Below are 25,773 nucleotides of genomic sequence, written 5' to 3'. Positions count from 1 at the left end.
AAGACGACGTGTCGCGCGCAAGACCCAGGTCCGTAGCTCAAAGGTCAAGGTCACACTTAGACATTAAGGGATAGTGCATTGATGGGCGTGTCCGGTCCATATCTTTGTCATCGATGGATGGATTTTCAAATAACTTGGCTTGAATGTGTACCACAGTAAGACGACGTGTCACGCGCAAGACCCAGGTCCGTAGCTCAATGGTCAAGGTCACACTTGGACGTTAAAGGTCATTTTTCATGATAGTGCATCGATGGGCGTGTCCGGTCCATATTTTGTCATTCATGCATGGATTTTAAAATAACTACGCATGAATGTGTGACACAGTAAGACGATGTGTCGCGCGCAAGACCCAGCTCCATAGGTCAAAGGTCCTAAACTCTAACATCGGCCATAACTATTCATTTAAAGTGCCATCGGGGGCATGTGTCATCCTATGGAGACAGCTCTTGTTCAATTGATCTTCCTGAATTTTAGTCAGAATGATAGCCTTGATAAAATCTAGGTCAAGTTCGAATATGGGTTATCTGGGTTCAAAAGCTAGGTCACTAAGTCAAATCAAAGGAAAACCTTGTGTATGCGATAGGGGCTGTATTTTTCAATTGATCTTCATGAAATTTGGTCAGAATGATAGCCTTGATGAAATCTAGATCAAGTTCAAGTATGGGTCATCTGGGATCAAAAAGTAGGTCACTAGGTCAAATCAAAGAAAATACTTGTTTTTGCTGCAATTTTAATGATAATTGGTCAGAATATTTTTTTCCATGAAATCACTAGGTCAAACATATTTACACTGTATGGTGTATTGTGGTGTGTTTCGCAGGTGAGCGACCTAGGGCCATCTTGGCCCTTTTGTTAAGGCCGTGATCAATAAATTCCTGCTTGCAATGAGTTTCACCAACGTGTGTCTTTTCTAGTTGTTGACATCAACAGTACAGGAGGATGGTTATGAACTTAGCTTGACTGTGACATTCGCCTTGAGAGGTGGTAAAGATAAATTTGCTGGGAAGAAGTTGGGCATTACAGAAGATTATCTCAGTTTCCATACAGAACAGGACAATATGACCACATACAGGACTGACTCGGATGGTATATTAAAATTTAAAATGTGCTTTGGAAACCTGTAAACTCTTAGTTTATGTTGAACTCTTCTGAAGATTCTTCTACTTAGTAAGGCCCAGGTATTAAATTTAGCATATGTAAAATGCTGATGGGTCAAATCCAGACTTTCAGACTTAAGTTAGTAGGGTAAAAATCTTTTTATGAAGAAACAAAAAGTGTTTTTTACTCTTGTGTAACTTAAATGATTTCATGGAATCTTAATTCAGATAATTACAAAGCTACTTAAAAAATGTTTTTAGATTATGAAGAGATAATTGAAGATTCTCCAAAGAAATCAGGCAAGAAAATCATCAAGAAGAAGAAACCAGTGAAGAGAGCTTCAGTAAGTCTTTAGATTACTGTTTGATCCTGCTGTAATTCCATTACAGGGTTATCCATGAAAACTGTACATCGCTATATACTCCAAGGAAGGTAGTGTGATCTTTTCAATTTTTTAAAAACAACTTAAATAATGTCAGTTTCAGGTCCAAAAACATCTATTTTTTCCCTGTTGTAAAATCAGGCAAAATCACACTTTCAATTTTTCTCTCTCAGAAATTGTAGAAAATTGTTGCATAGAAATGTTGCTTTTATGCTAACTAAAATATCTTGAAAGTTTTATAACAATCTTGTCAAATTGATTTTTTATGCCCCAGGGCATATTTAGCAATTGAACTGTCCTTTTGTTTGTCTGTAGGAACCGATTGCTTACAGCCCACATTAATGATCCGATTTAGTTCATACTCGCACTCAAGAATACTTATGGCAAGACCTACAAACTGATCTGTATATAGATTACCTTGACCCTCATATGATCTTCATCTTCAAACTTTAAAACCTTTATAAACAACATTTTTTGGTCCTACAGCCCACTTAATTGATCCAATTTAGTTCATACTCACACTCAACAAACCTTGTTGCAACACCTACAAACTGACCTATACATAGATTACCTTGACCTTCATCCGTCCTTTGAACAAGATTGTGTACAGTCCACATAAATGACCCGATTTAGTTCATACTCGCATTCAACAATCCTTGTAGCAAGACCTTCAGACTGACCTACATTTAAATGACCTTGACCCTCATATGACTTTCACCTTCAAACTTAAAACCTAACCAAACAACATTTTTTTGTCATACAGCCCACTTTATTGATCCAATTTATTCACACTCGACAAAACCTTGCGCCAATACCTATAAACTCGCCTATATAAAGATTATCTTGACCTTCATCCATCAGTATGATCCAGATTGTCTGCAGTCCACATAAATGACCCAATTTAGTTCATACTCGTACTCAACAAAACCTTGTGCCAAGACCTACAAACTCGCCTATATATAGATTATCTTGACCTTCATCCATCACTTTGATCCAGATTGTCTGCAGCCCACAAAAATGACCCAATTTAGTTCATACTCGTACTCAACAAAACCATGTGCCAAGACCTACAAACTCGCCTATATATAGATTATCTTGACCTTCATCCATCAGTATGATCCAGATTGTCTGCAGCCTACATAAATGTCCAAATTTAGTTCATACTCGCACTCGACAAACCTTGTGCCAAGACCTACAAACTTGCCTATATATAGATTATCTTGACCTTCATCCATCAGTATGATCCAGATTGTCTGCAGCCTACTTAAATGACCCAAGTTAGTTCATACTCGCACTCGACAAACCTTGTGCCAAGACCTACAAACTTGCCTATATATAGAATATCTTGACCTTCATCCATCAGTATGATCCAGATTGTCTGCAGCCCACATAAATGACCCAATTTAGTTCATACTCGTACTCGACAAACCTTGTGCCAAGACCTACAAACTTACATATAAATACATGACATTGACCTTCATATGATCTTCACCTTTAATTTTTAAACCTCAAAAAAACAAAATCTTTGGCCATACTCTCAGGAGACATGATTTAGTGTTTTGAAAAGGCAGCTCCTTGTTTAATTTTGATGTTAAAAATGGCTAAAATTTGCAGCAGAAAATTCCCCATCAAAATCTTTTTTTTTTTTTTTTGGTAAGTTCAAAACTATAATATTTTGAAAATGTAAAAAGTTCCTATTGCCACCTTGAAGATAATTTTTAGAATTATATAAAATAGCAAAGATATTGTCTTATATATGAAGAGAAATTATGTGAATACCTCGTTACAGAAAAAGGTGGATCAACTGGTAGACTTAACTGCAGCACAGTTTCACAAAACCTAGATTGTTCCTCATAATCTGGTTAACAAATGGATGATGGCCCAAGAGAAACTATATGACAGCTTAAACTTTCTAACAGTTCTTTGGTGTGACAAACTTCCTTAAAGTCCATGCTTTGAAGTACAGTTGAGCCTGCCTTAGCGACCACTTGCACTAATCAGCCACTTGCCTAAAGCAGCCAGTCAGCTAATTTTCCAAATTGATCTTTTGTTATAATTTCATAAAATGCCCTTGTCTTTAGCCACCTGCTGTAAGCAGCCAGATTATGTTGCTCTCTTGGCTAGCTGCTTAACCTTCAGCCTGCTGGCGCCAAGTGATTCTGCCTTTGCGACCAGTGCAGACCAAGATCAGCCTGCACAGATCTGCTGGCTGATCATGGTGTGCACTGTTCGCTGTTTAGTCAGAACATTTTCAGTTAACACCCATTTGAATAATAAGTGGTACTGCCCAAATTGAATGATGGACCAGTCCATTTTAAAAATTTAGCAGGCGAAGGGTTTATACAAGTTTGACTCTATGGACATAAATTTAATGAAACACACCTGTATAAACATGATAAAACTTCACTTTTAAGTTGGATTTTACTTATTTTAAATTAACGGCTCATTTGTATGGAATTATACTATAACTCAACTGCATGCAATTACTTTTATTATTATTCTACTTTCAGAAACAAGATCAGTTACTACTGAAAGAGGTAGGACCATCAGGGGAAGGAGATCCTACTGAAGTTCAACAACTTATTGATGAGGTAAGATAATCTCCTTTACATTCTAGTGGCCTCTTAATGAAGAGGTGGGCCCTCTGGTATCTGTTGGGATTATTTTTTTTAAGTCCATGTAATTCATTATAACAAGTGCAAAGTATGATTCCATTAAAAGAAATAATCTGCTAAATATATGATTGGAAGTTACTTCCTGCTTTCTGAGAAGATTTTATAGAAAGTGGTTCATTTGCAGATTGATAGATTGCTTCATTAGTAAAGGATTAATAAAAAAAATCCATACTTTTACCCATTAAGTTTATGATAAGTAAGTATTTGTGTTGCAGAATTGGAATAATGTAGTAAATTGTGAAATAGCTATACCTTGGATGTAAGTAATTATTTACATCACATACAAATAGAATCTTTGTATAAAGTGCTTTGTAAAGCACACTTGAACGTGTTTGTCATAAAAAGGGCACTATTTAAATCTGGTATAATATATATGTATATGAAAAATCCAAACCTTGATCTCGACAGGTCTTTTTAGCTCATCTGATTTTGGAAAAAAAATGGGTTTTTGTCATCACTTGATCGGTGTCGGCGTCGCCTGGTTAAGTTTTATGTTTAGGTCAGCTTTTCTCCTAAACTATCTAAGCTATTGCTTTGAAACTTGCAACACTTGTTCACCATCATAAGTTGAACCTGTACAGCAAGAAACATAACTCCATCCTACTTTTTGCAAGATTTATGGTCCCTTTTGTACTTAGAAAATATCTGATTTCTTGGTTAAGTTTTATGTTTAGGTCGACTTTCCTCCTAAACTATCAAAGCTAATGCTTTGAAACTTGCAACAGTTGTTCACCATCATAAGCTGACTCTGTACATGAAGAAACGTAACTCCATCTTGCTTTTTGCAAGAATTATTGCCCCTTTTGGACTTAGAAAATCAGTTTTCTTGGTTAAGTTTTATGTATAGGTCAGCTTTTCTCCTAAACTATCAAAGCTATTGCTTTAAAACTTGCAACAGTTGTTCACCATCATAAGCTGACCCTGTACAGCAAGAAACATAACTCCGTCCTGCTTTTTGCAAGATTTATGGCCCCTTTTGGACTTAGAAAATATCAGATTTCTTGGTTAAGATTTATGTTTTAAAAGGTCAACTTTTTCTCTTAAACTATCAAAGCTATTGCTTTGAAACTTGCAACACTTGTTCACCATCATAAGCTAACTCTGTACATCAAGAAACATAACTTCATCCTGCTTTTTGCAAGAATTATTGCCCCATTTGGACTTAGAAAATCAGTTGTCTTGGCTGAGTATTATGTTTAAGTCAGCTTTTCTCGTGAACTATCAAAGCTATTGCTTTAAAACTTGCAACAGTTTTTCACCATCATAAGCGGACGCTGTACGTCTAGAAACTAAACTCTGTCCTGCTTTTTGCAAGAATGATGGCCCTTTTTAGACTTAGAAAATCATGGGTAGGACAATATTTCTATTATACAAAAAAATCAGATGAGCGTCAGCACCCGCAAGGCGGTGCTCTTGTTTATGTTCGCATTGAGTTTCATTGTATGTTTACAATTTTTTTTATAGAGAACGTATACTAAAAACTATCAAAAATGAAAGCTTTTCTAGTATCATAAAATTCATTGAGCCCAGTTGCTTAGCTCAGTATGGAGAGCATATATCTACAGATTGGGGTACCAGGAGTTTGATCAGAAGTTGAGGTGTATGTTCTCCATTAGGATCAGTGTTTTTAAACCAGTTAGATCCTCGAAGATTCCCTTGAGTTATTGCCCTGAATTACTCAAAACTATGAAAATGACATATCCACTCTCTAAATTTAGCAGCTCTTATTCGGTGTTCACCAAGTTTGGTCACATTGCTTATGGACATAATGTCTCAGCAAAGTTCGCTAACCAGTCTCTCAGGAGTTGTGGCCCTTGAACTACTCAAAAATGCGAAAATAAGATCTGTTCTCTAACTTGAGTAGTTCTTACATATTGTTCACCAAATTGAGTTGCAATATTTATGAGTATTATAGATCCAAGTTTGATAATCATTTAGATTGTCACATTGACTAGGGTATTGCCCTCAAGTTATTAAAACTTGCAAAAATTGACAGTGTCCTCTTTCCAATTTGAGTAGTTCTATCCAGTGGTCACAAATTTTGACCACACTGTTTATGGTTTGATATCTCAGAAAAGTTGAATAACCAGCAGGATAGCCCTTGTCATTTACAGCCCTTGATTTACTTAAAGTTGCAAAAATGGGTAATGGGTAACTTGAGATGTTCTTACCCAGTGTTCACCAGACTAAGTCACCTTTATGGGCAGATTAATTTAGCCAAGTTTCAGTGACCAGCTGCTTAGTCTTTGTCACGTTGGCCCTTGCCTTGAATTATTAAAAATTGAAGATGATTGACAACTATACTGATTAAACCATACGCTGCTAAATTTTTATGATGAACTTGTCCATCTTTCAATTTGGACAGTACCATTAACTGTTAAAAGGGGTGCATACCAAAAAAAAATACTGAGTGGTGAACAGTGCAGATCATGATCAGACTGCATGGGTTTGCAGGCTGATCATGATCTACACTGGTGGCAAAGGCAGAATTCATTGTGTTTAGCATGATAAGGGTTAATAAGTAGAGAATTCTTGTTCAGGTTGCATATGCTTATTCAGTTTCTGCAAGAATAATAAGTAATTTATGCTGCACTGTTTGAAGTATTGATTGTTCCATGATACAGTTTAACTTTTACTATGTATGGGTATTGGTTACATTAACTAAACATTAGCAATGTTATGTTAATATTTGTTTTCAATAAGGGTAATACAGCACTCCATGAAGCTGTAAATGTGGGACCCGCAAATGGAAAGGTTGTTGAGGCACTGTTAAAGTAGGTTATTTATGCAATTTTCAGTGTTACTCTTATTGTTGGATAGATTGTCAGGTTTATATCAAGAAAATTTCCAAAAGATGGAAAGATACTTTACATAATCAGAAATGGAGATATTTTACAAGGACACGGCATGGTGTTTATAGATAAAAAAAAAAACAAGAAATGGTATTGGCATGATAAATCTGCCCAGTTAGCTTGGTTTAGACAATTTCATACACCCAGTCTAGGATTGAAAGAATCATCCTTTGTCATTCCTTTGTAGTGGAAAATGTGTTTGCAGAAATCAGTATCTAAGAAAATAGTACTTGAGTCATTCCTCTGCAGCTTCTTATGTAGTTATTTGCAGGACAGGTTGGCATTGTTTAGAAATGAAGGTACAGTTGAGTTAATTTACACAAAACCAAGTAACAGTCAAACCTGTGTGAAACAGCCACTTTAGGGATTGACATAATCTGGATGCTTAAGACAGGTGTATTCACAATATAATTTTCCTTTGCAGTAATGGTGTCAATCAGAACATTAAGAATGACAAAGGAGAGTCGCCATATGACCTTGCAGTGAAAGGAGGTTACGAAAATATTGTGAAGAAATTTGCTGCAGCACTAGGACAGTCGCAGTTAGATAAAATGATACGCCCTAAAAATAAAGGCTATTGAAATGGGATGTAGATAGAATCTAGATGTAGAAAAACACTGCCATACTAACTAGGTGAAATTGAGGATGTGAAGAATGTACAAGTGATTGATTGGAGGACCAGATGATTTGAAAAAGGATAGAATGTTGATATTATAATGAAAGAAAGATTTGTGCCATTCCTCAGTATCTGGAAGCGCATTTCAAAGTACTATTGAAGTGGGATTATAAACATTCATACATTAGATAAAATATTACTTGTATGAATATTAGCTTAGCATTGCAGAATTATGTGTACTTGCTTAGTAAATATGAGGTGTTCATACAAGGAAGAAGAGTTAGTATACATGGAAATGCATCGTTATTCTTTGTAAGCATGTATCAAATTGAACTACTGTAGCCTTTGTTGAAGTATTCTGTTGTGCTTGCATTTAAGAGTTTTCATTCTCATATAGGCAAAAACAAAAATATTGCAAAAAACATGTACATTCTTTAGGGTGCATATCCTCGAGCCTCTTGGTTGTTGTTGTTTTTTTTTTGCTTCACATTAACAGGTATGGCTACATAACTAATTAATGTAGATTTTTGTTGAAAATAATGGAAGAAGTAATCTTTTTAAAGAGAAATATGAAATAAATGGTACATGTTATTTATGATAGTGGTGAACATTGATTGTTTTTATGATTGTGTTTACAGGGATAATGTGCATGGAAATTATTAGTTTATAATTATATGCTAAACACACAAACATATCTGAAAAACAATTTACTCAGTATCTGTGATTGTGTTTCTTTCAATAGTAGTTTATCATGTTGTACAGGTAATAATGGATTAATATTAGAGAAATTAGTGCTTTTTTCCATTGTATTTTCTTTAAAAAGTAGAGTATATAGAAAAAAATACCCTTTTAGCAAATTTTTGAATGAACGTTTTTTGGCGACGCCGTCTAAATTCGTTTTCGTTACCTATGCCACGTGACTTCAGTTTGCGAATCAAACTACTTGATAACGCATTATAGATAATTTATCAAAGTGGAAGATTTATGCAGCACTGCCTGATTGGACGAGAGTGTCTATTTCTTTCACTCTGTTGAATGTGCTACGCTGAGTGAAATGTAGACAAAGCATTTATCCTAAACGACGCTGTTCACAGTTTTAAAGCTAACTTTGGCTCAGTATATTTAGCAAGAATATTGATATACCTCAAAATGATAAGTAAGTTTAATAAATATGATAAAAACCTGTTTAAATACCAACATATATCAAATTAAAGAAAGAGCTGAATACGGTCTGCGTATCACATGAATAAGGGTGTGATAAGAGTCTTTTATGGTATGCAAATATTGAACTCAGTTGAAATCTGTTTTATTATATATATGCTTTATAATGACTGAATCTCATTTCACTGAAATGAAGGTACGCTGCATACAGTTTATCTATGTGATATGACTACGATCAAACTTTACTTATGAAACAGAAATATTGAAATAATTGCAATTGTATGTTTTGCTTGACTTTCACTTTTTTTATAGGTGTGACGTCATTGTCCAAAGATTCATGAATAGCGAATATGCTATTTGTTAAAGCGGGATCAGTTGGCCTATTTTAGAAATAAATAAAAATAATAAATAAAAAAAATCCTTTAATTGATTTTTCTCATGTATTCTAATCAAACTTGATTTGTAGCATCTTTATTAGGCCCGCAGCCAACTTTGTTCAGCTGGGACATTTGACCCCTTTTAAGGGCTGCTAGAGCTAAAACTAGAAATGCCTTTATACAGCGTCTCATGAACAGCTTGGTGGATCTTTGTCATACTTGGTCTGGAGCATCATTATAAGGTCCTCTTCCAAATTTATTTATATAGGAACTTGGGCCCTATTAGGGACCACTATAGCTAAAAGTAGATATGCCTTTCTTCGCATTAACCACTAAAATGTAATGGATTTTTATCAAACTCGATGTGTAACAATATCGTAAGGTCTCCTGCTATTTTGTTACAAATGGGGATAGGGACCAATTTAGCTAAAAATATAAACACGTTTAATGACCTCTTCTCATGAACCGCTTCATGAATCTTCATCAAACTACTGTTGTAATTATTCGTATAAGGATAAACGAAACAAAATTGCAACCCTACGAAACCTTTGCGAAAAAATTAAAAGAGAACCATTTAAATTGTTGTGGTGCGGTGTTTAGTTTTGCAATTTGAAAAATGTTAGATGAAAGATGAATGTTAGATGAAAAATTCATAAACTTCTTTCCTTATTACAATTCGCCGACTATCATTTTTAAAGATATTTCTTGTTTATTATAACTTTGTAAATGCTCAGTCAAGGAAGTTTCATTTTTTTTTTATATTTAAAATTAATTATGTGTTGTTTTTTTCTCAGAAGAAAGATTTTTTTATGTAGATTGTGTACAGTTTAGTTATCTGTGATAAGATAGTGAGTAGAGCCAGATATAATTGTCTTCTTAGATTAGACAGAATGTAAATATTCCAATAAAACTCGTCATTGTATTTTTTTGGCTTTGAAATAAACCGTATTTTCTAAGATGTCTAACAGTTTCAAAACAAGTAAAAAGTGTCAGCAGGGGACCTCTATTCCCGAGTGGTTAAGGTCCTGACTTCGAATCATTTGCCCCTCATCGGGCTTTGAATTCTTCATGTGAGGAAGCCATCCAGCTGACTTACGGAAGGTCGGTGGTACTACCTAGGTGCCCGCTCGTGATGAAATAATGCACGGAGGGGCACCTGGGGGTCTTCCTCCATCTTCAAAGCTGGAAAGTCGCCATATGACCTATAATTGTGTCGGTGCGATGTTAAACCCAACAAAATAAATAAAAAGTGTCGGCAGTATCTGGCTATATTTGTTAATGTGTATATGTATGAGTAGCGTTATTTATTATTGCATTATAGTACAAGTGTAGATTAATATCTAATTTATCTAATAGAAATGATAAATTTGTAAATACATATCCTCTTATATCTTGGTTTTTGTTTTAGGTCGTCCCTTTAGCTCGGATAAGGCACTCGGATGGATTTTGTCATTTGTCATTCCTGTCTTATATGCTAGTAACGACTTGAGTTACCACCCCTGGCCGATGAGACTTAAATGAAATGAAAGTGATATTTACGTCACGAGTTGGACTAGACACTTAACCTATCCTGCTTATAACAGCTGCGAAAATTTTATTCAAACTTGTAAGGAATGACCCTTATACTCGTCAAAACTGATGAAATGAATTTCTGGGTGCAACTGAAAATAAAAGGAACAACGTTCACAATCTCCTTTTAAACCAATGTGGCATTCTGAATTATTTCAGTTGGCCGTTTTCACTTTTACGTAGTTGCTAAGTGTTACCTGACATGTATTCTACAATACTATTGCATGAACTTGATGAGTGGCCACGGTTAGACGCTCTCTGGGTGCAAGATATCCTTTCAGTGGCAACACGTACATTACATCACTGCCCTAGCTTCTGTCCCCGCTATTCTGGACTCCCAAAGGGGCATATTGAGCATGGTGGTGACGTTGCTATTATAACCGTCCACAGAAACTAATCTGGTTGCTCTGGTTTTCACTGTGTGAGGGTCCCAAACGATGGTGGCTTGTGTCGTAGCGTGTCTGGTGGATCTCGAGCAAGACCAAAGGTTACGCCGCAAGAAAGCCGTTGTATTGTAAGCCTTTTTGGTGAGAAGTAGAGGTACTTGGACTGCATTTCCAGTCCGAGTCGTTTGTTATTCAAGTCGTTGGCCATGGATGGCGCAACTGGTGTTTAGGCCTACGTTGAACTCCTGTGTAATGTTCGAAGAACTTCACATCTGTCGATATTGAATTCCATCAACCAGTTTCTCTCCCATTCTTGTAGTCTGTCGAGATTCGTTGAGAAACTGGGAGTCGATCAGACTCCATAACCCGATACAACAGCGTGTAGTGAACATTGGCATTTTCAGAAAAATCGTTATGGGTATACTAGGAATAGTAAGAACAGTGGACGTCATAGCAAGGTACCTTTTGGGACTCAAGTCACTGGCGTAGGCCTTGATGTCGATGCCTCAAAGGTTATGTGTAAGCTGCGATGGCTAAGAAGGCTACAGATCCAGTTGAGCATTTGTCCCAGTGGGTTCGCGAATAGGGCGGCAGGGGCGGCGCCACCTCCCAAATATTTCATCAAGCAATGGCCACAGTCAACCATAAAAAAGTAAATATCTAAGCTGCAATTTCTGTCGTAAGAAAAGTTATCAGAGTGGAAGTTTAACAATTTTCGTTTAAAAAGTATAGTTTTAATGTGGTTATTTTTCGAAAGAAAAAAAAACATTTTCATGTGACTTTGCAGCGGTTTTTCTTGTTTCATTTCCTGCATTGTGTAATGGTACTTTAATGAAATAACTTGGAACAAATAAAATATCGGCGAGTATATACAAAATATTTCTTGGATTTTTCGGACTAAATTTGGCCAGACTCATGCATTTGAAAAAACAGAAAATAAAGTAAAAAGATGATTTTCGATAAAATCAGTCATTTTTGATATGCAACACAGATCAGAGACGAAAAAGTGGTAAAAACCAATATGAAATCTGATCCTTCGAAACTAGACGATGAAGAACATTTGTTTGTCAGTCTGCTTATTTTGGTCGCATATAGTTTATTTATCACATGTTTAACGTCGCGGGAATGAAATAAAGCCATTTACTTAACGTTGACGTCGTTTTAAGGATGTAGGAGCGAATTTTTTCTAACGTTAAGAATTTTTTCATACTCTGTGAGCTTGAAGAACATTAGTTTCAAAGATAAACAAGAGAAGAAAAAACATAGGTCACCGAACTCGTTTTAATTTTATAGGGCATTTTCTTCACCCACTGTTTGAGCATTTCTGAAATTTTGTAAAACTGAAAAAATGGTTGTACTTTATAAAACATATAATATCCCACCTAATGTTATAGGGATTTCGGGTCTTACAGGTTAATATGAAAACAAGGTGATGTCAGTATTATATAAGCATAAATGTCACTAATAAATCTCTTTCATTTTTACATGTTGACATAATTACCCCACCAACCTTATTTTCAATGGAAGAAACGTATTTAGATCTACAAAAAAAATCCTGACGCTAAGATTTTCAAAATATTTTGCATCTTTAATGACACACAAAATTGCTTCATACTGGAAAGAAAAAAAGTTGGTGCATCTAAGAGATTTATTAAGAAAAAACTGTTAAAAACTGGTGGATTTCGATATTTTTTGTTCTTTTTGTTTTAATTTATATTTTCTAGATAATATAAAGTGCTATATTGAAATCTTTTATCTCAATTGTAGTTAATTATTATATGACACATTTTATTTCAAATCGAATAGGCTAAAAAGCCCATGATGACATACATAGTCGCAAATACAACAGCGGACAGTGTACAAAAGAAATATATATACAATGACACATATAACATATACAACTAGCAAAACTGACATTGCGTTTAAATGAAACCCTATTAGATGAGATAAGTACATGTATTCACCCGGAGAAGGCCGGTAGAAAATAGAAATAAGTTAAATAATGTCTTAGAAGAATACATTCAAATATATTAACATTACAGCGACATTTCACCTTTTCGTTTAATATTTACCAGAAAGCAGAATAACAACGGGGCTGGTAAGCCGATTACAAAAAAGTAGTTTCACAATCAGTTTAACTCGTTTTTATGTAACACATGTGAAACCACATTTGAACAGAAACAACTACAAAAATGTATCAGTCAGGAAAATATCAAAACCAAACCTGATCTACTTTAATAGATATTTTAAATCACCTACACCTACCCCATTGTAAATCTTACGTCAATTTTAGGCAAATGCCAGCCAAAAATAAGGGTGAAAATTTTTTTTTTTGCAAAAAGTAGAATCTATTTGGTTAAATGGTACATTATTAGCCATATATTATTTATTTATCATTATTTTTTGGCAAAACGTTTGTTAGAAAGCGATATTCGAAGAAACATTTTTCAAAATGGCGGGTGTCCCGAAAAAAAACGCTCGTACATCCTTAAGTATATGAGATTTGGTCATTTACTTGGTCTATAATAGGTAAAGCAGGAAGAATTTTTTATGTTTCAATAGGAAAAACTTACATGTGATAAAAAGAATATTACATTTGTGTCTTTCCACGTTGAATTTATAAAACTCGTTGAATAAAATTGATAAGCCCCGCATTTTATCATTTTATTCAACTCGTTTGATAAATTCAATATGAAAAGACACTCATGTAATATCCTCCGTATATATTTTCTAATATATTTTCATTGGCTGCGTTTGATGGTATTCTTATTATAGTTTTTTTTTTTGCTACGACGAAGGCTTCTGTAAAAATAAACAGGTCAGACATAAGCAAGATTTGAGTGTGCGTGTTTTTTCATCTGAGAATGACATTCTGTTTGTTTTTTCCCTTAAATTCCATTATAAGGACTCCATACACATTTATTTTTTCTATGTATGATTAATGATAAAGAATAAAGATTGCATTAGACATGTTTTGTTTATTGTCTCAGCAGAAGATTTCGGAATTTATTGGTTTTATATGTTAAATATGCTATATCTGCAATTTGCCTAAATAAAAAACCCTCATATTTTGAAATTAATGTATCAATACAAATGTTTTCCATACATGTACAGCTTTTAAGTATTTTTAATACTGTCTGTGTTGGAACTTGTCTTTGAACTCGAGACAGAAGTACATGCTATCACTCATTTAAAGTAAAGAAAGTATAATTGTCATTCATGTATAGAAAAGTATTCCAATTTGTGTAAGCCTTTTGAACTGGCTTAGTGGAAAAAGTCGTACAGAGTGCGTTGTGTGCGTTAATTATGCCTTTGTTAAGAAAGGAGAATAAATGATAGTCGTATAACAAACAGTCCTTTTAGATAAATGGAACATTAGTTGAATAGTATTTTATGTACTGCAAATTAATTTCACTAACTACAGTGCTCATGAAATCAAGGTATGACAGTCTAACGAAGCTTCTAACAATAATGATTAGTTATTGACGACAAGATCGTAATCAAAAGTAACAGTAATAAAACATAATGCATCATTACGCTAATACATCGCTGTAGCCTACTTTTATATATTGATATCAGAGTAGAAACTTGGCCGCATAGAATTATATAAATTGACCTTATGCCATTTCATTCTGACGCGTTTGATGTGATTTGTCATATTGGCGGCCAACACGCCAAAACGAATGGCAGAAATCAGCCACAATACTTCTTACTGTTTAATCCATCTGTTTGTCACATGGTATTTCGATATTCTCTTTTAATACATTATTTTGAAAAGTAATTTGGTGGCATTTTTTTTGTGTTTCGAAATATTTTTGTAGCTCTTGTATATATCATAAAGTTTCGTGTGTATTTTCCTACGTAAAATCCAGCCATTTTTGGACAAAATCATAAATAAAAGAAATTGCAATTTTGACATTACTTAATTTTCAAGATAGCCTAGTTACCATAAAAGAATATTGAAACGTACGCGGGGTCTGCTAGCCCACGCACACACCAATATCCAAACGTGGAGGAAAATAGGGAGATCATAGGGAGTAAATTACACGAAACCTGAAATAAAGTTAAAACACACTGATTTATTTATATGTCATTTCACAAACAATGTAATCGGATATGGTTTATCCGTATTATGGCTCTGGTTCCTCGTCTACGCTAGTGAAAAGTTCAACATCTAGATGTAGTTTAGAAAATTCTAAAGTGTAAAGAAAGGCTTGACAAACACAGTGTCACGTCTTGCCTTGGTAATATTGGAGGCTTGACAAAAACGGTTTCACGTCTTGCCTTGGTAATATTGGAGGCTTGACAAAAACGGTGTCACGTCTTGCCTGTATATGTCTTGTCAGGTAATCTGGTTGACCTGTGTTAAGTCTAAATAATGGTAGTCTTGTATTGGTAGTATAGTAAATAGTAATCAGTTTATTCAGGGTCTCTCATGGATCGGGAAATAGGAAATAGTATTTTATTCTTGGCTTGTACGTGAATTTGATGTAATATCTGGTCAGGAGAAATATAGTTTATTAAAGGAATTTATTTTAGTTTCATGGCTTGGAAGGTATCCGTCTCAACCAAAAATCATATGTGGCTCTCCTGTACCATCTAGGTAACAGGAAAACATTCATAAGGTATTCTGGCATACTTATATGTGTGGTGTAACAATGTGGTCACTGTGAGTTCTAACCAGGTACTGACAAAACTACCAAGGTCCGCCAAGCATTCATAGCCTTGGAATGGCACATGGTGCCTAGCTTGGCAGGGTTGTCATGGAGTCACCATCCAGCAGATGACAACATCATCAAGTCCGGTTATATTGGCATACGGTGGCTAGCTTGGCAGGGTTGTCATCCAGCAAATGACGTCATTGCCAATTCATTATTAATATTCATAATAATCATATTGATACCAATGTTGCCAGCTAATGCATCGTGCATATGTAGCTGTCCTGATAGCCGATTACCAATAGAGGAAACTAAAATGATAACATGTTTGGTTGTAAAAGATCAATTATCCCTTTTTCCTTACATGATTAAAAATTCACCCCGAGCAAAATTTGCTTAGGCGCAGATATAAGGCACAGGGGTGTAATTTTAGTTGACACTCAACGTACATTTTTGTTTTGAGAATATTTGCACTCGGGTGCATATGTGAATAGCACTTATGACTATCAGTCTGGTATATTCAGTGAGAACAATAGTTTCACGACATGTTGTTTTTTTTGTAGAATATACGTATGTAATACATAAAAATGACACTTCAAAGTATATCCAGGCTTAACATTATAACTGTTGCTTTAAGAAAAAATAAAATGTATGCAAAAGACCTTCGGTCTTGGTCGCAAACAATCCCGCGGCTTCTGCAGACGTTAATACACAAAAAAGTGTTTTTATCCCTATATTTGTAAATGCTCAGCAAGAAATTTTGATTTCATTTTTTTTTTTAATTTAAAATCAACTAACGTGCTTTATTTCTTAAGAAGGAGTTTGATTTATATAATTTCTTGTAGACTGTGTACAGTTATGTGATATGAATGTGAACAGAGCCAGGTATTATTGTTCCTGATGGTGTTCCGCATTTTCACCAGACAGAATGCATAATTCCAGAAAAAACTGACCATTTCTTGCATTGCTAGTTTTGAAATAGAGCATTTTTCTAAGACAATTTCATAACAGTAAAAAAGCGTCATAAGTAGCGGGTTATATTTTGTTAGTGTATAAATGCATTCGTTACTTATAGAGTTATTCATAGTTGCATTATAGTACAATTGTAGATTAGTATCTGACAGAAATAATAAAATATGTATATAAATATCGGTTATGTCTTCGTTTCAGCTTGATGTCTGGGCCCTTTGGTTCAGGTAAGGTACTGAGACTAATCTTTTTCATTTGTCATCCCTGCCATGTAAGCCAGAAACCTTAACCCTAAACCAGCTGTGAAAATGTTATTTAACCTTACCAGGAAATATCCTTATACTAAACAAACTGGTAAAATGAATCACTGGGTGCAACTGACTTAGCAACGGTATTTCGTCAAAAAGCAAGGACAAATATCAAACAGGAAAAGCCATGTTCCTAAAAACGCAGCCAACCCAAAACGAAACACACAGCACGCAGACGTACACACACACACACACGCACACACACGCACGCACGCACACGCACGAAGCACGCACGCACGCACATACAAAGCAAACAAACGAGGGCAAAACGAACAAATTAAGGAACACAGTGGGGCACCGCCTTGGAACGGTCAGTGGCAAAAACACCACTTGTGAGCTTTAAATATGATTATGGTTAATTCCTGTATTTCAGAGTTATTTCATTTCAGATTTAAATGTGGTCAATCAGATTTGATTAGAGAAACGGTTTTCATAACGGATTCACTTAAACATAAATCGAATCAATAATACAAACGGTAACTAATAGGGAGCTGGGCATTTCTACTCCTTCCGTAATTCTCCTAAAACTTCTGTTCTTGTCACTACTAGGGGGTGTTTTTACAGGAGAGAAAAACGCGCTGTTAAAACACTTTTTTATGCGCGTTAGAACTGTGGCGAATCGTAAACGTATTACGGCCCCAAATTGGATAAATCAAAAGTAGATGACGTCAACGTGAAAAATCAAGGCAGACATTGCAGGGCATTTCATGGAAATTTAATGACGTTGAGGGACAATATATCCCTTAATTAGTTTTTACACGTTTTATGTTAGAATAGCGTTAGCGTATGTTCATTTCGTGTTATAATATCTTCAGAATCCCTCAGAATATGATGATACCCTCGGCCTACCGGGCTCGGGCACCAACCAATCCCTCGATTTTTTAAAACACATCAGCATTTGCTTACCAAACAGTTGCCAATTAAGAATAAGGAAATATTTTATTTTTAGCTGTCTATCAATGTTCGTCTCTCACGAAAACTGGAAAAAATATTATTTCTAAACCCGTCTTCTCGTCACAGTCTCATCACATTCGTAACGTAGTGTTTCTATCGACAGCGAGAAAAAAATCGAATAAACTTATTACAGCTCAATAGTAGAGTAAAGAAAATTTTGTTTAAAATGATTTTAGTGATTAAACCAACTGATGTAGTCTTATTCATTTTAATAATTACATCTTGTGTAACAAGGCTAAAATATTCTCTTTTAATATTAAAGATTTTCAGCCAAAGCTTTAATCACTGGGATACGGAGTCATTTGGAGAATATTTATATCGAGGGCTTAAAGCGAAACTGGTCTATCTGCTTCTGTTTCTATATACAGATAGACCAGTTTCGCTCTAAGCCCTCGATATAAAGGCTGTTCAATGAAACGTGGCAGTCCTATGTCTGATTCCTTTCCAAGGTTGCCACTGAGTAGAAGAAATGAAATTCCCTGACTTTTCCCTGGCTAAACCATACTTTTCACTGACCAGTACTACCATGTTTTTTTTCGGCCTCCTGCTCCCCTACAGCCGTCCAAATCCACCATTTTATATTTATTTTGTTTCAGATAAAATAAACTTTCATTAACAAATACCAAAAATATATGAGTGTAAACATTAAAATGATGATATTAGTCAGTGACAATAATTGTCTTGACTTGGCTTATTGACGAACACATTGTACAGTTAGGAAGCATGTGTATTTCTGCACTGCCTCTGAAATAAATTAACACAGTTTCAAATATTGAATGCATGAAAGCACTGGGACTGCAGCTGCATGCCCGACACCCCTACAAAGCAGGAAAAGTATAGGATTAGTCGGCTCTGGAGGCAAGGGTTGCAAAGCCTTTAAGTCTTCAAAATCCCAAAGTTAACATAAAAACAAAATTGATTCAAACACATTTAAATTATGTTTATACACAATTAAACCATATTGTGTTTGGAAATACTTACAAATTCTACCTTAGCCACTGAACCTTTTAAACATCGACCCAGAATTTCATTTTTCCCCGACTTTTCTAAAATTTCATTTTCACTGAACATTATCAATATGTCCCTGACAATTCACTGACCTTGAAACATTTTTTTTTATCCTGACTTTTCAAGGTAAGTAGTAACCCTGCTCAAGTGCTACATGTATTAAATGCCCTTTCGTAGATGTCAGACACAACCCTTAGAGAGCGAAATTTTATGTCTCATTTATAAACACGTTCATCTTTAGCAATCAATTAAGTGGTAAATTTCGCAAATTAAAGTGAATCTAAGTCAATATTTATGCTGTCTCTAATGATTGTAACCAATAACATATTTTGTAGACAGTTGTAACAAACACTAAGTGGTTTAAAAAAACTGATTATATTCCAAAGTTTGTTTTTTTAATTCACTTTTGATCTTTTTAAATGAACGACTGTTAAAATACAGCAAATATTTTTAAATATTCATAGATATATAAAGTGTTCAAAGTTTTTCATTACGCCCAGCAGGAAATCAAACAAGACAAAACTTCTTGGGTCATGGTAATTTTCCAACTGTATTTGGTAAAATTATAAAACGGTTACGACCCAACTGAGACATACCGCATGTTTAGTGTTCAACACGTTTACAGTTGGACACTATACGCTTCCCTCTTTGATTGTGTCTGATGGAAGAGGGTGAGGACTCTATGATAAGTAGTTTTTAAATCCCACCAGGATTGAACTGTTTTGATATCTGTCTTCTGGCCTGTTTTGCCGGGCCCTTAAGGCAGTTTCTCTTGTTGCTCTGTTTTCTGCAAAGGCATTGAGTACATACGTTTTGGTTCTTAAGGTTTGCTTTTTATATATTTATACAGGAGCATTTTTGTGTTTTACATGCCATGCCTTTTTGTTTCCATTACGTGTGATAGAGATTCACCTGGCGGGGATTACTTTTATTTACACTGTTTCGTGTCTTTGGAACATGGTGGGGGTAAGAGTCTTTAAAGCAATGACTAAAAATATTTTTATTATTTTTATGATATTTATCTTGCATTCATGGAAAATTTATCTGTTATCATGATATACTTTAAGTTTTTATTAAAACTGTCATTATTGTTGCAAAAGTTTCATGAAAGTTATGTGGTGGAAAATCAATTTCGTTTTAAATGCAGATATTTTATTTACATTACAAAAACATTCTTGTACATCAAATCCTCCGGACATAATTTCCGCCTTTAATTTGACCTAGGCGGACCTTGACTTTTTTATTTATTTATTATTCGTTTTTATTTGGTTACGCTGCCAAGTGTAGAAGTGGAAAAATGACGAAATGATGGCATTAAACATCATGTTAGGAACGAATCGAAAATCAAAATAAAATTTAATTTAAAAATACCGTGTGATGAATCAAATGTTGAACTTCGGTAATATTTTTGCACCTAAGGTTTCTTATTTTTAGTAATTTTGTTATTAAGTAAAATGTGTACATACCCTTCTTATTTCTATATAGAAAAAATCTGACCGCTATCGATTATTGGCCGAAGGAATATTCTTGGGTATGGTTGGGTGCGCACCATAAACCGGTTAAACATGGAAAAACTTTAATTTTCGAAGCCAAAGGATTTTTGGAAATATTTTAAAACAAAAACGAGCTTTTCCGATAATGGAATTACTCTCGAGTCGTTTTTTAAACACTTTTCAGAATTAAGTAATGATGTTTTCAAAAGTGAGAATCTTGAAGCTGAAAATTTTGCAGCAAATCATGATTTTAATGAAAATATTGATGCCAGTGATAATATTTTATTAAATGTTCCTATCTCAGTAGAAGAAATTCTTACAGCTGTTAAAACTCTTAAAAGAAACAAATCTTGTGGTAATGATTTTTTACTCAATGAATATTTTATGGAATCAATTGATATATTATCTTCGCATATTTGCGATATTTTTAATGGAATTTTAAGTAGTGGATTTTTTCCAGAAAAATGGACAGAGGGTGTAATTGTTCCTTTACATAAGAAGGGAGATAAAGATAATGTTAAAAATTACAGAGGGATAACTCTAGTAAGTTGTACGTCTAAACTCTTCACATCTGTCTTAAATAAACGAATTGTGGATTTTTGTGATCAAAATAACACTATTTCTGATGCACAGTTTGTATTCAGGAAAGGTAGGTCTACAGTTGATGCTCTTTTTATACTTTTGAATCTAGTACAAAAATATCTGAATGAGAATAAAAAACTATACTGTGTTTTTGTGGATCTAAAAATGGCGTATGACTGTATTTATGGGAATGCACTGTGGTATAAGGTATATAAGCTTGGTATTGATGGTAAAATATTGAGAATAATAAAAGATATGTATGAAAAAGTTAAATCATGTGTTCGATCATGTAATACATACTCTGACTTTTTTGAATACGCAGTAGGATTACGTCAAGGGGAGGTAATTTCGCCAGTGCTTTTTCTTTGTTTGTTGAAGATTTAGAATTATTTATCCAAAATGACTTAAACTCTGGTCTTTCTTTTGATGATATTGTACTTATTTTACTGTTATTTGCTGACGACATGGTTATTCTTGCCAAGTCTCCTGAAGAAATAAATACAAGTATTGAATTGCTGTGTACTTATTGTAAAACATGGAGTCTAAAGGTTAATGCACATAAAACTAAAACTATGGTGCTTCGGAAACGGGATGGTCTGCTTGAAAATGAAGTTTTACATATAATGGAAATCGATTAGAAGTAGTTAATGATTTTAACTATCTCGGTACAGTTTTTAATTATACTGGTAGTTTTGCATTAAACCAACAGCAGCTAGCCGGTAAAGCCTTAAAAGCATTAAATGCATTAAAACCTAAAATACTGTGTACAGTTATATGATTCCTTTGTTGGATCCATACTAAATTATTCAACTGAAATATGGGGCTTTGGTACATCAAAAGAAATAGAAAGAATACACCTAAAATTTTTAAAGAAAATTCTTAATGTCAAAATGAGTACATCAAATGCAGCAGTATATGGAGAATTAGGGCGATTCCCATTATACATATCAAGATATCTACGTATAATAAAATACTAGTTTAAAGTGCTTAAAACAGATAATATAATTTTGAAAACTGTTTATAATATGTCATATGAAGATTGTCTAAATGGAAAGAAAAACTGGGTGTACAGTGTTAAAAAGTTGTTATGTGATTATGGATTTAATTTTGTATTTGAAAATCCATCGCTTGTGACTGAAACTTTATTTTTAGACAATTTTAAACAAAGATTGATTGATTATTTTCTACAAGAATGGTGTAATAGTAAGTCTTCTAGCTCTGTACTTCATTTATATGATCATTTTAAGTACACGTTTGGTTATGAAAACTATCTTGATAAACTACCATCTGATCTTAGGAATTGTCTTGTTCGACTGCGAGTGTCATCACATTCATTAAGAATTCAAACAGGCAGATATGGAGTAAATAGAATACCTAGAAATGAACGTCATTGTATGTATTGCAATTTAAATGATATAGACGATGAACTACATTTTCTTTGTAAATGTCCATGCTTTGATGATCTTAGACGCAGTTATATTAAACGATATTATTATAATAGACCAAGTATGTATAAGCTTATTGAATTGTTTAAGTGCAATGATAGAAATGCTCTTGTCAAACTAAGTAAAGTTATTAAACTTTCCTTCAATCGTAGAAATTTGTTAATTCAAAGGTAATATTATTGTAGTAGCCAGTTCATCCTCTAAATTTTAATATTATGTGTTGTTTTATCTATTCAAGTCGTGACCAATTGTATGTGTTTGTATATATACTGTATGTATATGTTATTTAACGATGTACATGTTGTGCAAGTTAATAAAGATTCTAACCCGCCCGCTTAGCTCAGTAGGTAGAGCGTCGGTCTACGGATCGCGGGGTCGCGAGTTCGATCCTCGGGCGGGGCGTGTTCTCCGTGACTATTTGATAAACGACATTGTGTCTGAAATCATTAGTCCTCCACCTCTGATTCATATGGGGAAGTTGGCAGTTACTTGCGGAGAACAGGTTTGTACTGGTACAGAATCCAGGAACACTGGTTATGTTAACTGCCCGCCGTTACATAACTGAAATACTGTTGAAAAACGGCGTTAAACCCAAAACAAACAAAACAAATAATAAAGATTCTGTTCTGTTCTGTTTTGTTCTGTTCATATTTGTAGTGTTCCTTCTAATATGAATGTAATACATTCCTGTATGTAAAATTTGCACTCGCGCAATATTTACTTAGGTGCGAATACGTGCAAATTATTTTAATCCCGTCGTTTAGCTACAGTATATAATTCATTATATTGCTTGTTTGACTAAATATGTTTTATTAATTAATAGCATATTTTGAAACGTTTATTTATGAAATGTAGTGTTTTCGTTTTTTCTAAAGTTTAAGGTCATGTGTTTTTTTTTATTTGTAGAATGTTAATAATTCAGCAAAATCACATTTCATAGTTAACTTTATAACTGTTGCTTCAAGAAAAATTAGAATGTACGCAAAACTCTACATTAACAACTAGGAAATCATCGACGACATTCGCTGTTCCTTTGATTACGAATCAGTTAAGCTCTATTGATGCCTGTAATGCGGTAAATTATTCCCTAGATTTTATGTATTTTTCTGATGAGAAGATGAAAGACCACTCGCAGTCTTAGCGATGATCACACTGGCCATAGCTTTATCAGATCAAGTGGTTCCAACGTTGTTTGAGCGGTGAATTTTACGCCGATTAGATGGAGAAATATGGCCGATACTACAAATTTCCGGTATTGTAAGTATGATTTAAAGGAATTTCTACCCGTTAAATAACGAATCAAATGAAAACGATGGGTGCACCTGGAGCGCAAATGTATCTACGTTTTAGCACATGTGTCCATTTAGCTGAGATTTGTGCCGTTTATTCAAACACTTCTGTACAGTCCGGCGGGGGAAGGAGATTTTTTACAGTTTTTGACGATATCGCATCAAATATAGTATTAATCGGGAACAAGTAACTATTAAAACTGTTTTTATGTGAAGGGCTATCTCTTAAAACAAAGCGTGTGTATTTTCATAGAATTATTTAGGGTTATTTCTGAAAAATCGGCCGAAAACCTAATGCAACGCCGTTTCGAGTGGGTCGCTTTGCAACGCAATCAAGTGGATACCGTTCTGCGTCTTACTTGCGAAGTCTTATCCGTCTTAAAACAGCCATTAAAGCCAAACAATGAATAAATGTAGTGAGTTTTATAGCATTATAATGATTCCGCAATTTCTAATATATTGTACACCGAACAATATCATTAAGTAAATGATAGTAATAGTTCGTAAAAACAAGAACCAGATCACGGATATTTATCTCCTCTACGAATGGTACTGGACAGCATACCAAAATCGGGTTGACTCTTTAAATCAGGTTACTTTTTAGTCCCTTAAAACCAATACATGGCGATTTCATTACTAATTTGTTGTGCATTTAAGCTGTTCATACAAAATAAATAAAATTTGGTCCATGATGAAAGTATTGATCTGTTGTTTGTACATATTTTCATTCATATTCCTGTGGTAGCGTTCATTTATTTTCAGAGAGATAAATCACAGAGAACGTTAAAATTGGCCAGGGAAAAGTCACGATTTAATTTGTCCTCCATAAAACAGAAACGACGTAATAAACCTCTATGGTTCCGTTCAAAAATGAAAATACAAATGAAATACAAACACCAATGAAAGAAAATAAACGGACCAGCAATACTAATAGAGATGAGCCACAGTTGTACTATTTAACTGTCACTAACCAAAGAAGAAAAGCGATGTTTGCCAACGGGTACTTATTCGATTTGATAAGAGTTAGAAATATTGTAAAATAATGTATCCTTTGCTTCAGAACGTTGTCTCAGGACAGCCTTGTCGCTTGCAATGTCTAAAAGATCTGTCTCTTCCTCTGTTAATTCTTCAAACATTGCATCACATAAAACTTGTTCTTTTAATACCTTATTGTGAACATTTTTTTTTTTGATTTGCTTGAAGTTGGAGTTAGCAGTCTTTTCGTTTGTTTGTTGTTTTTTTTTTTGTTTTTTTTTTATTCACTTTGAGGACATGGAGAAAAAGCTCTTAATCGTTTGCTTGATGACACGTCTCTATTAGTATTGCTGGTCCGTTTTTTTTCTTTCATTGATGTCTGTATTTCATTTATATTTTCATTTTTGAACAGAACCATAGAGGTTTATTACGTCGTTTCTGTTTTATGGAGGACAAATGAAATATTGTCTTTTTCCTGGCCAATTTTAACGTCCGCTGTGATTTATCTCTCTGAAAATAAATGAACGCTACACCAGCAATATGAATGAAAATATATACAAACAACTGATCAATACTTTTCTCATGAACCAAATTTGTTTTATTTTGTATGAACAGCTTAAATGCACAACAAATCAGTAATGAAATCAAATCGCAATGTGTTGGTTTTAAGGGGACTAAAAAGTAACCGACTGTAACTATACTGATTTAAAGAGTCAACCTGCTTTTGGTATGCAGCTCAGTACCATTTGTGGAGGAGAAAAATATCCGTGAAATGGTTCTTGTTTTTACGAACTAGATCTATTAGTATTATTTATTTAATGATATTGTTCGATCTTCATCCTTGCTTTATGTTTTTGTGTTGATGTTTTTTTTTTTTTTTGACAATGTCCACAAAAATATGTTAAATGTTAAGCTAACATAAAAATGTAAAAGTACAATATATTAGAAATGGCGGGATCATTATAATGCTATAAAA

General features: G+C 34.3%; 1 protein-coding gene across 1 annotated transcript in view; it reads left to right on the top strand.

The window, feature by feature from the left end:
• The window catches only part of LOC128547630 (double zinc ribbon and ankyrin repeat-containing protein 1-like), a 47,490-nt gene extending 39,456 nt beyond the window's left edge, over window positions 1-8,034 (top strand). Inside the window, exons 8-12 of the mRNA XM_053520679.1 lie at window positions 915-1,086; window positions 1,359-1,441; window positions 3,991-4,071; window positions 6,859-6,929; window positions 7,432-8,034. Of these exons, the coding sequence (XP_053376654.1) occupies window positions 915-1,086; window positions 1,359-1,441; window positions 3,991-4,071; window positions 6,859-6,929; window positions 7,432-7,588 (564 nt within the window). The 3' untranslated portion in view covers window positions 7,589-8,034. The remainder of the gene's footprint in view (window positions 1-914; window positions 1,087-1,358; window positions 1,442-3,990; window positions 4,072-6,858; window positions 6,930-7,431) is intronic.
• The last annotated feature ends 17,739 nt before the right edge of the window (window positions 8,035-25,773 follow it).

This window comes from Mercenaria mercenaria, chromosome 1 (genome assembly GCF_021730395.1).
Source record: "Mercenaria mercenaria strain notata chromosome 1, MADL_Memer_1, whole genome shotgun sequence".
Classification (NCBI taxonomy): domain Eukaryota; kingdom Metazoa; phylum Mollusca; class Bivalvia; order Venerida; family Veneridae; genus Mercenaria; species Mercenaria mercenaria.
This window is presented reverse-complemented; position numbering and strand designations above follow the sequence as displayed.